The 17,576-nt window shown below is 36.7% G+C and overlaps 2 protein-coding genes across 5 annotated transcripts in view; both read right to left on the bottom strand.

The window, feature by feature from the left end:
- Positions 1-9,341, bottom strand: part of pitpnb (phosphatidylinositol transfer protein, beta) — a 28,925-nt gene extending 19,584 nt beyond the window's left edge. The window contains exons 1-4 of the mRNA XM_039676962.2: positions 9,229-9,341; positions 5,482-5,512; positions 2,005-2,150; positions 842-933 (exon numbers count right to left, since the gene is read on the bottom strand). Coding sequence (XP_039532896.1) covers positions 842-933; positions 2,005-2,150; positions 5,482-5,512; positions 9,229-9,248 — 289 coding nt within the window. The 5' untranslated portion in view covers positions 9,249-9,341. The remainder of the gene's footprint in view (positions 1-841; positions 934-2,004; positions 2,151-5,481; positions 5,513-9,228) is intronic.
- Positions 9,342-11,726: 2,385 nt separating this feature from the next.
- The window catches only part of ttc28 (tetratricopeptide repeat domain 28), a 352,746-nt gene continuing 346,896 nt past the window's right edge, over positions 11,727-17,576 (bottom strand). For all 4 annotated transcript variants that reach the window (XM_039676346.2, XM_039676347.2, XM_039676348.2 and 1 more), the window contains 2 exons: positions 16,726-16,833; positions 11,727-14,036 (listed from right to left, as the gene is read on the bottom strand). In XM_039676346.2, coding sequence (XP_039532280.2) covers positions 12,454-14,036; positions 16,726-16,833 — 1,691 coding nt within the window. In that variant the 3' untranslated portion in view covers positions 11,727-12,453. The remainder of the gene's footprint in view (positions 14,037-16,725; positions 16,834-17,576) is intronic.

Genomic DNA, 17,576 nt, shown 5'->3' with positions numbered 1-17,576 from the left:
TTTATTAACAGTATTTGCTTCAGTTGAAGCCGCCAGCCCACATTATTTCAACTTGTTTTAGAACAGTGGAATTCGTGGTGAAAAACTACATTACCCATGATGCTGTACATACAATTCCACCAATCAGAGTCAAGACAAGCAAAATGCATCAAAAGAGCTCTTTAGCTCCGCCCACTCCACTGAAGCACTGCGACTATATAGAGTAATAGAGTTTGGTTTCCCTTTGCTCTCAAAATACTTCAAATAGATAAACATTTTGAAATGAGTAGATTTATTTTTCTCCATTTTTAATTTCATAATGCTGTTTGCAATGCTTTATGGGATTGTAGTCCTTTCCCCTCACTAAAGCCCAGTGCTTTCTTTTCAAATGCTTTTTTGCTTCAAACTTTGTAGTAATGTACTTCACCTCAGAGCTGATTGCCTAGATTCATGGCTCATAATGCTTTAAAGAAATACTTTTGTTAAATCCCTATGGGAGAAATGAACGGAAATAATATTTCTGGAACCAACGCGGCTGAAAAAGTGGGCACTAATGCACTTTATAGCTAGAAAATCAGATCGTATAGCAACTCAAGAAGACATAAACTCTTTCAGGTCGGCGGAGAGATGTTTAGCTAACATTTTTAAACGTTTATAGCAAGCTACCTGAATAACAATAACCTGCGTGAGTATGTTTTTGGCCTAATTCTTCACAAATGTGAGAACTTCATGAAACAATCAAAAACATTGTATATGCATGACATCGGTCCCAATATGTAATTCATTACATATTGCCATATGCAATAAAAACATGACAGTGACGGATTGTGCAGTATAACGGATGAAAAGGATTTCCACTCACTCGTGCGGCAGTATGGATACGCATTCCAGGCCTTTTCATGGAAAACTAACGCCCCCTCTGGTGCGATCATCTTCACAAAGCCTGGCACTTTACTGGACGGACACAAAACACAAAAGCACTGAAGCAAAGCCAGAAGAATTATTCACAGCTTTGCGTGAAGTTGAACGGTTTGTCATATAATTAACAGTGTCGCAAAACACTTGAGATGTGTCACATCTGTCCTTAGGATAAAAATCAGTAATTAAAAGTGGAAAAAAAATCAGTAACACTTAAAGCTTTTATGTATAATGCTTTCTAAAGGTATTCATAATGTACGTTATAATGCATTATCATACATGCAGTCCTTGTTACATCTGAAATGTGTTGTAATGCATTAAATGTGTAATAGAAAAGTATTATTATGTATTAGAACAAATATTCATGAAACCATACAATGCATTATAATGTGCACTGCAAGGCATTCTTAATGCATTAAAAATAATTTTATAATGCATTATAAAAAGCTTTTAACCCTAAAACCGTATTCTGGACAAATGTGGGCAAAATAGTTTTGATTTATTTAAAAAAAAAAAAAAATTCGCTTGATCTGAGCGGTACAAGACTTGGCTACTTTTCCTAAGTTTGCCTCCTGAACACACACAATTTTTTGACTCAATTCTACAATGTTAAGTGGGTGAAAAAAAACCCCTCCTTAATCTTGTATTTGGGTCAAAAATGGGCACCCATAGAAATGAATGGGAAAAACTGTAATTTAGAGCATTCTAAAATAAGCTAAAATAAGCCAGCAAAGTCACTTCATCTTTAGGTTTTAGCACTAAGAACTTATTGGAATGATGTTTTAATGTAGTTAAAAAAAAATTAAAAAAATAAAACATATATGCAAGCCTAATTTACATGGAAAATATGGTACTTTTTGGAGTAAATAAATTCAAATATACCCCCAAAATAAACAAAAACACCATTAATGGATAGACAAAACTTTATCGAAGACTTAAAACTTTATCGAAGGATCACACCTTAGTCCTCTGTGCCCACAATAACAGGATTAAGGGCTATAAAGTGAATACGGTTTGAGGGCTACGTGTTTTAAAAAAATGACTTGACTATATTATTAAAGTTTGCTGATCTACAGAATAAACCTAAGCTGCTGACTTTGTTTTTACCTCTTTAAGTGGTAAATTTTGTGTGTGTATTGTCCCTTCTCGCCCTCCTCCTCGTACGGTTCGTTCTTCAGCACTTCAATGCCCTCTCCGCCACCCGTCTCGTTTTTACTGGCCTCAGCCACCGAGAAAAGCTGCCCGACTTGATACTGCAATGGCAGAGAGCAGAGAAACAGGTCAGAGAGTACAGATGACCAGTGCATAAGCACACTTAAAGAGGACCGGTTATGTACTTTTACAAAGTCTTGATGTGGTTTAAAATAATAATATTTTTCCATATTCTCCATTGTACACTACTAACTCACTAAACCAGGCCCCGCCCATTTATTCTGCATATTAATTATTTAAATGAGGAATATTGTGACGTGTTCATTCCCAGAAGAAACTCAAGATACAATGAAGGCGTTTCAGCAGTTCAAAAACACTGACACTGATATAGAGAAGAACTTTGCAAAGCTTTTTCATGATCAAACAGCAACATTACACACCAAAGAAAGATGAACATTGAAAAAAGAAAAATAAGTCCCCTTTAAGTCAATACCAAATCAAAGATGACTGAATTAAAACCATGAAAATATTTCCATTACTTAAAATAAAATATAAATATAACTTTTTGCCAAGGCAACATCCAATTTTCCCTTATTTTAACTTGATGTACTAAACTAAATAAAAATAGTACTAAACAGAAATAAAAATTAATAGTAAATATACAGACAAAGATGAAACTTTGTCTAAAAAAAAAACTAGACTAATTTAGATAACAAAACCACAACATAATTAGTAAACTTTGAAAATATAAAAATGAAAACTAATTCATAAAATTAATCTAAAATCTCAATGAAACTAAAATAACACTTAGATGGATAAATCACTTACTAAAATAGCCCTTGTCTTTGAGGTCATCTACATGCTACAGTAGTACACTCCTAAAAAGTCCACTCGGAAAAAACATTTTAATATCAAGAGAAGTTTTTTTTTTTTTTTTTTGTGAAATCTTACCCGGTAAAATAAGGAAAACATCATAATCAAAGAGAAACTAGCAGTCTTACATGCATGAAAACACAAAGCCTACAGACTTCCTATAGGAAACACTAGATCAGCATCTGGGGAATTAAACGGCTCTCGTATAATTAAAATGTGTGCCTTCCAGCAGTTTCACATATTAAGACAAAACTCTGCATTGTGTGACTGATTGATGCCTTAGAGGGACATTATGGCAAAACCAGTTTAACAAAGGCAAACAGTGAACGTGCATGAATAGTTATTCATATTTATGTAAATTAATAGTTATGTCCACTTAATCTTCAATATTTGGCCACTTCTTTAAGATAAAAATGCTACAGCTACTGTAATTTCTTGAACGAGTATGTGTGAACATGGGTTTAAAATGTTGCTTTAGAAAAAAAGGACTAATAATGCCGTTCGTGGATTCTCAGTATTTCTCGGTTCATCAACAAGAAAAGGTTCTAGAAATCATTTATTAGAAGCTTTTAAGGGTTCCAATCATTGCATCCTTTTATGGATTAAGTTTTTAATTAATTTTAATATAAATTGTATGAATTAAACAGACTTTATCACTAGAAAAACAGTAAATAAACATTATGAAAGTATTACACCGTGTCCTGACTACACGCGACGCAATAAAATTCCAGAGCAAGTGTGTCTGTCCACACTAGACGCGACACGTCAATCAAAAATCACAGCCATTCAGAACAGCGTGTGGGCGGAGTCTCTCTGTGAAAGTGCACTGCTGGCCCGCACTCACATCGGAAATGGGTAAGGACTTCATCAAATCAAGAAATAACATGATTAAAAATCAAAACATTAACAAAATATACTCATTGACTCATTTTGTTTTGAAGTACAGTTGTATGTTTGCACAGAATTCATTTTGAACGTATATTATACGCTTTCAAAATCTGAGGTAAATTATCCGTTATCGCTTGTGGCACAGTGACCTAACGCCTTTGAACTTCGACAATCAGTTCCTCGTCGTCCATGTTTGATGATTAAATATTCATGACATGCAGAACTTCCATCCAATGAGATCTCTGTGTGGGCGGATCCGTCGCAGAAATAGGAACCGGTGTTCTGACAATTCATGCTACCCATCGAGATTTCCTACTTACCGGTTATGCGCATGTGCAGACTCACAGTTTTTTTAGTTTTTTTTTTTTTACAAAAGGTACATTTTCATGTTATAATGTATAATTTCCCTTTAAAAAATGCTTACTACCATATGAATATTTGTACGGTCAGCCAGCTGAAAAGGAATAACTGAAAGTTTCAGTTACTATAAGAAAAGGTGTACTTTGACAAGTCAAAGATGAATATTTTATGGTAATTTTTACTTTTCACACCGTTTTAAAAATAAAAACAGTAGTCTACAGTATACAGTAGCTACTCATAACTTAGAATTGTATTAGAATTGTATTTCATACGACTTTAATCGGCATTCTGTGATCAATTCGCGCTACGGTAGCATTTTTCGACAAGGCAGCAAAAATCGACAGAACACCGTATCTAAATTAGAAACTTTGCGTGTCGCTGTCGCATCTGGTTAGGACAAAAACTCTGATTAACATGGAAAAGATACCTTTTATCGCGTGTCACGGCGTCGCGTCGCATGTAGTTAGGACACGTGTTATGCATAACTTAGGTAATTTTTATTTTGAAAAATATGATACACTGGTGTTTTACCAGATGAGACGTTTATCTATGTATCATCTTTTTATTTGTTTTATAACTGTATCATACATCTCTTTTAATTTCTTTTAGAACTGTTTTAATTTTCCTTGCTTTTTTTTGTGTGATTATTTGAATTCTTTCAGTAACGCTTTTTGAATTGCCACAGTGTATGAAATGTGCTTGCCTTGCCTTATATAGAACCTTTTTGCATTGAGGGTTCTTTAAACTTGAGTCTAGTGTTCTATATAGAACCATTGAAGCTTTCTTATCCGGGTGAGACCCTCACTGTGTTTTGGAACAGAGCCCTAGAGTGTGTTTTTGAAAGAAGATCTGGTATCTGTGCATCATATCTGAACGCTTCTGAAACTGGAATCAGTCTGCTTGACAGCTGTCAGGCTGCAGGAGGACTTCACACAAGTTTTCTGACTGCAGAGTGCTATGAATCGACGGCATCCTAAATGCAAAATATCAAACAATGTCAATCAAGCAAACATCAAGCACGCTTCTCTCAAAAGCACGCGAGACTCAAGCGTTCCCCGAGGGCGCCGGTGTTCTACATGCACGACAAGCTTTATCTTGTCCATGTTGCTCTGATCACATCCTCGACGCGCCAGGCCAGCTCAAAGCGCTGAGGTTTTTTACGCGATTGTCTGTTGTACTGATGCAGCTAATGGAAAACATTAGGAAACAAGGCTTGGGTTTTCAAGGTTAAAGTGACACTGTGCACTTCCAGTCAATGTTTAACTTATCAGAAGCTGAGGAAGTGTGAAAAATAAAAAATGCTGTACTCACCTCTTCCACCGAGCATGGCAAGACCACACGACTGAAAGAAGAGAAAACGTGCACGTTACACACACAAAGATACAAAAGAAAAAGCCTTTTTTTCAGTTTAGTTACTTTATACAATTTCTAACTTTGTCAATAAATTTAATTAATATTTTAAATATTTGCTTATTTTCATGTATATATTTTTCAAGCTATATTTTAAAAGTGTATATACTTGTGAAAAATACATATTTTATAAAGGTATAAATAAATACTTGTTTGTATAGATTTAAAATACAACAACAAATAAATATTTCTAATTTTCATATATATATATATATATATATATATATATATGTATTAAATTAAAATAGTATTATTAAGTATTTTTTGCTTATTTATAAATACATTTAATTATAACACATTTATTTATAAATTTCTTCATAAATATATATATTTTTAAATTGTAATATTATAAAACAAAATTTTGATATATATATATATATATATATATATATATATATATATATATATATAATTAAATGCAAGTCACATAACAGCTGTTTAAATTAAACAATTTCTAATGAAACAAATTTTGTAATGAAACAAATTAATCAGCCTGGCTGATATATATCAGTGTATATTTATATATACCAATATAAAATATATAAATAAATACTTATTTGAAGTTTTATAAATATAACAACAAATAAATATTTATAATTTTCATATATATATATATATATATATATATATATATATATATATATATAATTAAAATAGTATTATAAAATATTTTTTTGCATATTTATAAATTCATATAATAATAATACATTTATTTATAAATTTCTTCATAAATATTATATATAAATAATTAATATTATTAAAAAAATCTTTGCGTGCATATATATATTTATTATATATATATAATAAACATACATTATTTATAAAACAAATGTGTGTGTGTATATATATATATATATATATATATATATATATATATATATATATGTATGTATAATTAAAAGCAAGTCATAACAGCTGTTTAAATTAAACAATTTCTACTAAAACAAATTTGATTCATTTGTTAATAGGCCAATGTTGATATTCTCTAAATGTGTAAATATCAGATAATTATTCAGCCTGGCTGATATATATCATCAGTCTATTACTAGTAGTAAACAAGCAATTTCATCAACTAACGATAATTCCAATATTCAGAAACATACATAATACACAGTTTTTTTTAACGGGATGGAGACTATTACAGGAAAGTAGAGCACGTTCGTGGGGGCGAGAGAGGGGAAATGATCCAGTTCAGACTCAAACCTGGTTTCCTGAGAGCCAACAGCTCTTTATACCCACTGTGGTCAACAAACAAGCACTAATAATAACCAGCCTGGACGATGATATAATGGTTTATTACACGTAATGTTACTTAGTTCTAAATGTAACTCAAGCTATTATGCAGTTTTACCAATAAAACATAACTTTTACTGTATAAAACAACCATATTCAAGTCTACAGCTCATCTCGAGTGCTCACATATAATGTTTACGAAAGTTGTGTAAGAAAAGAAACTAAATCACCAATCATTCATCCATGACCGTCCATCTATTACAGTAGTAAAGCCCCGTCAATCCCATGCAAACACTGCAGAAACAGGGTCAATACAACACCAGCATGCATAATAAACAGTCTACACATGTTTTATAGGAAAACATACATCAGTTTCGACATTACTCATTTCCTCAATACGGAAACTCCCCTGAAAACCTCAAGAACTGCTCTCTTACAACAGACACGGGACATCTACCGCCTGATCCAGACTCTGCGATTTCACCAATCCTAGAGGATCATTACAAATCACACTGTACGACACGGATCTAATAAACTTGGGTGCATGTGTGTAGACTGTTCGATGATGACACCTTTTGAATCGTAGGCTTCGACGCAAGTTAGTATAGACAAATAAAACGTCACAACATATTTAGAAAACAATAGAGCAAGATGAATTGCACTTTATCAACTGTAGTTTGTATGTACGTTGAAAAAAAAGAGGAAATGAAAGAGGAGAATATGGATGCTGTCATGGCAAGGAAAAAGAGGCCAAATTGGCTATATTTGTAAAATTGAGGTAATAGTTTTAAGTTTTATTGCTATGTCATGTTGCATTTTTATTGGCTAGTCAGTAGACGTAGGTCGTAGCAGCAAACACACTGATCATGCTAGATCTCTGACACTGTCCGGAGGGTTTTCTGGAACAAAAGCCACGCACACCTGTTGCATTGCAGCTTCATGTGACGTGAGGATCGCTCAAATTTGCATGCTCTTGCAAACCTAAAGGGTGGATACTTTGAACCTTCAGAGAAGGTTAAAAAGGTGCTGGATTTCATAAGGTGGCACATCGTGACATAATCTTGATCCAATCTCTCTCAGATTAAAGGCTATACAGCGACTGTTTTCAAGCATGGCCTGTCCAACAGATGAGAACCTAATTAAAATGTGATAACTAGATCCCTAGAGAGCAGAAAGATAAAACCTGACAGGAAACAAGAACAGGTTGGAAATGAATGACTGCGGGCCCTTTAAAACTAGGGTCACCTGTCAAATTAACGTTTAAGCCCAATTTGGATGCATTCAAGAATGTCTAAAACAGAATGTATATAAAAAACAAGTCACACGAGTAAATATAGTTAGATTAAGTGGTTAATAAGGCGAACAGTCACACTAGTAAATATAGATAGATTAAGTGGTTAATAAGGCGAACTAAACGTGCAAGGTCAAGCCAGTTTAATCATTAATAAACACTATTCAACTATATAGACCAACCTGCTGCCATTAACTGGTTTTAAAACTTGAACTTTAAAGGGATAATTCACCCAAAAATAATTATCTGAAAATAAACGAGTTGTTCCAAACCTGTATGAGTTTCTTTCTTTTGCTGAACACAAAAGAAGATATTTTAAAGAATGTCTGTAATCGAACAGTAGATGACTCCATTGACTTCCATAGTATTTTTCCTACTATGAAAGTCAATGGGATCCATCAACTGTCTGATTGGCCATATTATTCAAATATTTTCTTTTGTGTTCAATTAATATAGGAAACTCATTCTTGAGAGTAAGTGATGACAAAGTAACAAATATTTAGGGTGAACTGTCCCTTTAAGTGTCTCTGTCCATTTAAAAGCTAAACTAAGTTAACACCTACATTTGCTAGACGTAAATAGATGTCTGCAACGTTATATAATATATCGGCATCATACCTGATTTTATCGGAAATGTACTAAAAAAAGTTGCCGAACTGTCAAGTGGTTTTGCTGTCATTAATGCCTTAGATAAACCCGCACAAAATCACTAAATAGCGAGTTTTTAAAATAAAGGGGAAAGTGTTATAATCAATGCGCTTGCTATCTAGTCAGACACTTTCTGAAAATATTAACTGGTAAAAATCAATGTATATTACGTTGTATGTGAGGGAATCACCAGATTTGGTGTCGTTTAATCTTGACGGCTAATAGCATCGCGTGCTAACGTACCGCTCGTTGAAAATGAATGGCAAGTAGTTTCGTTTAGCCTAGCATGCTAATGCTACATGCTAAAGCTGGGCCTCATGCGCGAGCCGGTGTTCCCGGGCGCGAGTCCACTTCCGCGCGTCTACATTTTCCCCTCAAAAAGTGACCGAGAACCAGCAGATACTCGTTTATCATGTGTAAATCGAAAGCAAATAAAATGTTCGCCTGGAGAGGTGGAAAAAAATACTTCTACTTACTATTCCTTGATGAGCACCATCTTCTTTTCACCGGTTACGGCTGCGCGCAGGCCTGCCGACGTCACGACTGGCGTCACAAGCCAATGTATTCCCCGCGCCCTATCACATCCTGTGATGTGCTGCGTTTTTTTTTTCTATCGCATCCCAACCAAATGTTTAATAATATGGATAATGCTATTGTTTCTTGTATACTGATTTTCTGATATAGCCCACTGTACATGAGTCTGTTTAATTATGTACTCAAATCGTATATTTGTGTAGGCCATTCTGTTATGTTCTCAACTTTTCCCTTGGTATGCTTTTAATCACTATTCACTACTGAAGAAGTTCACAGGCATGCTGGACACTTGATGATGGTTTTCCTACACTATCCACTTCGTATGATTAGTTTATTTACATTTATGCATTCAACACGTTTAACCTTCGTTTCCTGTTTACACGATTGATTGAGTAATTGTACAAAAAATATAAATTTTTAATCATAAAAATAATATTTCTTTTTTTGTTGTTTAATTATCATCTATTCATCAATGCTGCACACAATTCCTCAACTACAACGTTAGCTTGCATATGATTTTTTTTTTTTAATGCACATTGCATTTATGCTCTAGTACTAGGCCTTCATTTCTGTGTAGACATTTTCAGATTTATGCCGGATTTTTTTTTTGACACATGAAGAAAATATATTTAGTTTTTTTAGTTTTCACATTTCCCATTCATTTCAATGTGGGGTCATATTGACCCCGGAGACCAGAAGTGTAAACATTTACATACCTTCAGAATAACCGAATCAAGCCCAGTTTGTGTGTGTGTGTATAGATAGATAATGTATGAAAAGTCACAAAATCTTATTCCACTGAGATGAAGGGAACCTTATAGATAATGTATGAAAAGTCACAAAATCTTATTCCACTGAGATGAAGGGAACCTTTTTTTCTTAATAAGTAAAAGTCGATTGGGTAGGCTATTTGCTGTTAAATTTAGAAGTGTCTCAAAACGTTTCACAATCATAACCATTAAAAAAAAAAAATCATATTCAGCTATTGGTGACTGGTGGTATACCATGGTACTGAAAGAAAAACAAGGAATAGGCCTAACTCCAAAAATACAGCAGTATTCTCATAGCACCTCCAATTTGTATTTATTTATTTTTGTGTGGACTTGATATGCTTCATTTATTTTATTTGAAGATTTTAAAAAAGATAACACAATAGACAACCTTTTCCCCCTCCATCTTTCACACGTAATATTTTTGTTTTTCACAGTATAAAAGGGTATTTCACAGTATTTTTTACACTTGAAAATATATAGGTGGTCCCTGATAATTTTAGTCTCGGGGCATCAATACACTGTGTGTATATATATATATATATATATATATATATATATATATATATATATATATATATATATATATATATATAATGAACCCAAACGTATTGTCTTATATCATCAGCATGATCACTTCATTGAGTTAATACAATGAAGTAGATTAATTTAACCATCAGAAACTCAAAATTATATGTTATCTGAACTAAATAAATTATTTAAGTTGATTTGACAAAAAAAAAAGTTGTGATTACTACACTGTAAAAAAATATTGTTGGTTTAACTTATAAAAAGTAAATAACCTGGGTTGCCTTAAAATTTGAAGTTGATTGAACTGGAAAAAGTGAGTTAATACAATGAAGTGGATTAATTTAATCATCAGAAACTCAAAATAATAAGTTATCTCAACTAAATAAATTATTATAAAGTTGATTTGACAAAAGAAAATATGTTGTGATTACAAATCTTGAAAATATTTTTTTTACAGTGTAAACATTCAAGCCCTGATTCAACTTCAAAATTAAAAGAAAAAAAAAAGCTAAATTATTGTAACTATTTATTAGTAACAGAAAATTTGTACTGAATTTAATTTATGTTGATTTGAATTAAAGTCCCCCTGTAGTCAATCATTTTATCCCTTAAAACTCATCTTTGATCACCAAAGTAAACGGTATTTCCTTGAAATTTTTTTGTCATGCCTTAAAATATCTTGAATGTAACTCGACACCCTTGCCTCATTTAGTATACACGGTTCTATGTATATGCAAATGAGCCCCGCCTCCACTCACTCACTCACTCAGGTCAGAGATCCACTGGTTGACGATCACACGTTGATCTGATTGGTTATAAGGTCATTTGTGACGTCAGAAACACCAGCGATTTCAAAAGTCTTTGGTTCACTGCAGTTTTAAGGAGGAAACACTCAGCAATGCTGTAGACTCATGAATTTATATTAAAAACACCTCATATACATATAAACATAAACAACATTAAAAGCTTGATTTTCACCACAGGGGGACTTTAAATATGTGTAACGGGAATGCTAATGCTAATTACAATTGCAATGCAAAATAACTGTTTTATAACAGTAAAATGCTCTTGTTTTATTAATGAAGATATAATGCAGGTGAAATATTAAAAAAAGAAATGAATAGCAGACCACCACAAGGGTAAATTAAACTTTTTATTGAGACCATTTTGCTGAGAAATGACTGGGATGTGTCCGGATGAGAGTCCACATATGCAAAATCTCTGTTAAAAAGACATTGAATCACTGGAGAGCAAGAGAACCCATGCTGTAATACTGACACTCAATTCACACAGAAGTCAGGTCAGGTGCATCGTCACCATCTCAATAAAAATATGAAAATGTTTTTTTTTTCAACTTTTTTTGTGCATGATTTGCTTCTTTAACAATATAAAAACGTATAATACTGATTGCAAAACGTTGATTTTAATTTACAAAACAAATAACTGTAATAACAATTACCATCCATAATAATAATAATAATAACAATAACAATAATTATATATATATATATATATATAAAATAAAGAAAACAAAAGAAATAAACCAGTCAAAGCCGCATCATATTCACTAACACAAACAGCGAGCCTTTTTGTCTTTTTGTTGAAATACCATTTTGGTATAATCTCTTCTTTTTTTTTTTAATCTGACATGCCTTGCGCAGGTCTAAGATCAGTCTGCATATATAAACGGTCCTTTACAGTGTCGGTGGAAGCATAAGGATTATATGCTCTCTGCACGGAAATGAAAACAGTAGGCAGTTTGAGGCTTCTTGGAATGTGCACTTCCTAACCCAGACTGTCCTTTCCACTGTTTACAAGAGTTATAAATACTCCCAATACTCCTTAATCAAGAGAGGGAACGGAATCTCAACATTTAGACGAAGGGAAGAACCGTCCCGGCGAGAGGAACTTGTACCCGTTCCCCGTCGGCAGTCGGATCGAATGCGAACCGGGACTGGAACCGGTGGAGGCCGTCGGAGAAGGCGCGACTCTCTTCGGATCGATTTTGCGATGGCCGTTTGGTGGATTTCTGTGCTCGAGCGCCACATCCTGACCGGGCGAATCCTGACCCGTCACTCCATGGCGAGGCGAGAGGTTCAAAAGACCCAGGACGTCTCGTTTTGCGGTGCTCAGTTTCCCGCCGCGGAGCACCCGCATCGGTCCCGAGTGCTGCTGTTGGGTCGCGTTGGCCCAGAAGGTCTTGAGATTGTGGATCGCTTGGACCTTCTCGTCAATAGCGGCGAGTTTGAGTCGGTCGATATCCGGGGCGTCCGCCGGACTGGAGCGAGTCGAACCCGTCGAGGAGTAGGACAGCGCCGGGGAGGGAGCGCTCCCGGCGGGCGACTGGTGCCCCGAGCTGGGCGAGACGTTACTGGGCGAGCGAGAGATGTGTCCGCTATACGGCGAGCTGGGATACTTGAGTTTGAACTGCTCGGAAGTAGGCGAGGGCTGACTGCCTTCCTTCAGGGACGTTTCAGACGTGGCGGGGCTGTTGTATCCCGAGCTGATCTTCTGAAGGGAGGAGGTCCGCGAAGGCGGTTTGGGCCGGGTCGGGAGCGGAGACGATTGAGCCTTGATGCTAGCTCTGCTACTAGGCCGACTGAACGCGCTCGTCTCCGAGGAACGGAAAGCAGAGCCTCCGGTTGGGGTCGGAGGACCTCCGCTGCTCATCCCGTCACCCAGCGGGACGCTTCTCTGCAAAGTCTCGACGGCCCGCATGTGGCTTTGCGTCTCTTCCAGGATTTTCTGCGCGAGTTCCTGCGGGTCCAAAGGCGCTCCGGACGTACGCTCCTCTTGGGATTTCACAGTGCTGTCCGTCTCGGTGCTCGACTGATCGGACTCGCCCGTGTCGGAGCTGCTCACCTTCCCGACCTTCTGGAACGGGGAGTTGGGACTGGGAACGAGGGTGGTTTTGACAGGGGACGTCGGGGTGCTCACGCTTCCCCGGGAGGACACGGATACCGCGTAACCCCTGCCGGCTCCGCCGCGCGCCGCGCCCCGATGGTTCCTGTGGTTCGCGGGACGAGGAAGCGTGTCGCATTGGCTTCCCAGCGGCTCACTGCTGATTATACTGTATCCCTCGTACTCTTCGTCTTCGTGTCCTCCCACGGCTCCGTGTGGGGACGAGCGACTGCGCGGCACTGCCGTGTGCCTGTGGGACGCGAAAATCCCGGCTCCGCCCCGATGCCGCTCCAGCTCCTGTTGTCGCGAGCGCTGGCTAATGAACTCGGACGCTCCCTCGGGACGGGACAGAAAGCTCATGGAGGAGGCGATGGAGCTCAGGCTGTAGACGGAGATGGCGTCCGATGCCAGGCTGTCGGGGCACGGGGGGGAGAAGGGAGGGTTGGGGAAGCCCATGGGCAGCTGGTGGGACACGGACTGTGCCGAGGCCAGCGACTCCAGAGACGAGGAACTGTCCAGACTCAGACGCTTCGGAAGCTCGGTGGAGTCTGAAGGAAACATTAAAGCATTTCAAGGAAGAACATTGAATTGATATCTGTATCTTCAACACATTCTCATCCCAAAAAGTCATATAACTGATGTTTTGGGACGTCTTTTGACCATACGTCAATATTCGCCTTTTTAGGTTACCCTTAAAGGGGAAATGAAGCAGTGAATCAAGTTTACATGATTTACAAGATGGATTTCCAATATAATCAACAATTATATAAGGAACATTACAAATGTAAACATTTAGAAGAAAAAAAGAAAAAAACGTTGTATCTTTCGCCGCCAGGGCGCCGCCATTGTGCAGTTGACGTCACGGGGTTGGTTGGCTCAAGTTTAACAGGCTCTGGGCATTGAAAATCGCGACATCAAACTGTGTTTATACCAGTGTTTTGACCGCGAACGACTAATGTTAGGTACAGATATTAGACAAAAAGACGACGTCTCAAGTTATATGTTGACAAACTGCACATAGAAACATTGTTCGCGATGTTTGCCGTCAGATATTCCCGTCTCGTCAACACCATGTAAGTTAGCACGTATTTGTTAAAGAGGAAATGAAACGTCCATATTTTCGCACTGGTAGTGCTAGTAACGTTAGCTACAGCCTACATATACTAGGAAAAAGTGTCTCCGCTCCGACATCCTTCAGGGAAAGCATCGCCGCTTCCACACGTCTACCTCCCGGCACAGCATGGTAAACGTGCGCGCCGGTGATGCAGAATTGACCACGCAACACATGCTCAAGATCAACCTCTTGACAACAGATGGACTCTGACACGGAGGGCATCGCAGGACAACAGCCACACTGACACCTGGTAAGTTAGCGTTGCAAACCCGCTCTCTGCCCCAAACCACCACTGACTGTTCTACACAGCAACGTAACTTACATGGTGTTGACGAGACGGGAATATCTGACGGCAGACATCGCGAACAATGTTTCTATGTGCAGTTTGTCAACATATAACATGAGACGTCGTCTTTTAGTCTAATGCCTGTACCTAACATTAGTCGTTCGCGGTCAAAACACTGGTGTAAACACAGTTTGATGTCGCGATTTTCAATGCCCAGAGCCTGTTAAACTTGAGCCAACCAACCCCGTGACGTCAACTGCACAATGGCGGCGCCCTGGCGGCGAAAGATACAAATTTTTTTTCATTTTTTCTTCTAAATGTTTACATTTGTAATGTTTCTTATATAATTGTTGATTATATTGGAAATCCATCTTGTAAATCATGTAAACTTGATTCACCGCTTCATTTCCCCTTTAAACGTTGGTAGATGGCGATCCCAGGCCGTCCTACAACTGACGCTTTACCTTTAACGTCAGTTAGGTGACGAGTTAGGTTTAGGTCTGGGGTAGAGTTAGGATCCCATAACCTCATCTACCGACGTTTAAGGGGGCCCTAAAAAGGCGAATATTGACGTATGGTCAAAAGACGTCCCAAAACGTCAGTTATATGACTTTTTGGGGTGAGACTGCGCTGGTATTTTTAAAAGGAATAGTTCAACCAAAAATGTTCATTATCCCATGATTTACTCAGCCTCAAGCCATCCTATGTGTATATGACGTTCTTCTTTTAGGACAAATCATTATAGTTATATTAATTAATTAATTTCCTTCTTTCCAGCTTTGCATTGGCACTGAATAGAGTCTGAGTTTTTAAAGCTCCACAAAAGTGCATCCATCATAAAAATAATCCATACAGCTACAATGGGTTAATAAATGCTGGAAGACATTTAAAAAAAAATCCATATTTAAGACTTTACGAACTATAATCACTGGCTTCCGGCAACGACCACGGGAGTCAAGTTCCGATAGAAGCGTGACCTCTGACCTGACCACTGATCTATATAATGACTGGATAGCTCATGACGTTCTAAACGGCCACTAGGCAGTGAAGCCAGTGGAAGTGTTCGAGCGGCCATCTTACGATTCCCTACCAGCAGAGGGCTCCAAACGGCCGTAGATAGCTCCGACGGCACTTTTAAGATGACCTGCTGTGCATAAACAACTGTAAAACGAAGTTCACAAAAGGATCTACAAAAATTGCCCATAGGTTGTAATTTAAGCCCATATATAGTCATTTATATGCATAATTGTCGCTATTTCCGTTGTTGTTTAAATTTTTTTTATAGCTTACTATGCATTCTTTCACAGACGTATTCAATTTTAAACCCAATAAACGTATTATTCAATGCATTACTTATTATTATTTTTAATTAAATGTATTTATTTACTATATTTTCATGTCAATCCGTGTTCAGTTTGACCACAAACCATGCGTTGTCACTTATTTCACTTATTTAAAACTTAAAATTTTAGACTTCTAATTTGTGACTGACGTTTGGTTTTGCTCCATCATCTGTTCTTCCGCGTTGTCTTACGTCATGCTTCGGGTCAGAGGTCACTCTTCCACCAGAACTTGACTCGTGTACGGCCGTTGCTGGAAGCCAGTTATTATAGTATATAAAGTTATAAATATGGATATTTTTCTTACAAAAACCCATCGCTTCGCTTCAGAAGGCATCTAACCACCCAGTCGTGTCGTATGGATTACTTTTATGATGGATTTTAAAAAAAGCGCTTTTTTCAGGCTTTAAAAATGAAGGTAACATTCACTCATCATTATTAAGCTTGAAAGAGTCGGGGTAAATTAACATTAACACTGAGGGTGACGTGACACTCACCAAACAGCGCCAGCAGTGACTGCAGGGCAAAGTGCATGGTGCGACGGTTGGCCTGTTTACCCGTCTTCAACACCACCTCCTCCTGACCCACCTCACACAGGTCAAACCCTGACAGAGAGAGAGAGAGAGAGAGAGAGGCTTAACACAACTCTATTAAAACATTAACTTTTTTCAGATTACAGATTTCTTATCTGATTATATAATCCATTAGCGAAATTTACAGCAAAGTCACTTCATCTTTAGGTTTTAGCTCTAAGAACTTATTGGAATGATGTTTCAACGTAGTTAAAAATTTTTTAAAAAATAAAACATAAAAATAAGCATAATTTACATAGAAAATATGGTACTTTTTGAAGTAAATAAATTCAAAAATACCCCCAAAATAAAAAAATAAAAAAAAAACTTTCCTTGATCTGAGCGGTACAAGACTTGGCTACTTTTCCTAAATTTGCCTCCTGAACACACACTTTTTTTTTTTGAGTCAATTCTACAATGTTAAGTGGGTGAAAAAAAAAACTCCTTAATCTTGTATTTGGGTCAAAAATGGGCACCCATAGAAATGAATGGGGAAAACTGTAATTTAGAGCATTCTAAAATAAGCCAAAATAAGACAGCAAAGTCACTTCATCTTTAGGTTTTAGCACTAAGAACTTATTGGAATGATATTTTAATGTAGTTAAAAAAAATAAAATAAAACATATAAATAAGCATAATTTACATAGAAAATATGGTACCTTTTGAAGTAAATAAATTAAAAAATACCCCCAAAATAAAAATAAACACCATAAATGGATAGACAAAACTTTATCGAAGACAGTGATATAACATTTATAATAAATAGAAATTAGGAT

This window comes from Pimephales promelas, chromosome 23 (genome assembly GCF_988280905.1).
Source record: "Pimephales promelas chromosome 23, fPimPro1.hap1.1, whole genome shotgun sequence".
In the NCBI taxonomy this organism is placed as follows: Eukaryota; Metazoa; Chordata; class Actinopteri; order Cypriniformes; family Leuciscidae; genus Pimephales; species Pimephales promelas.
The sequence above is the reverse complement of the archived record's forward strand: the minus strand, read 5'-3'. Positions and strand labels throughout refer to the sequence as shown.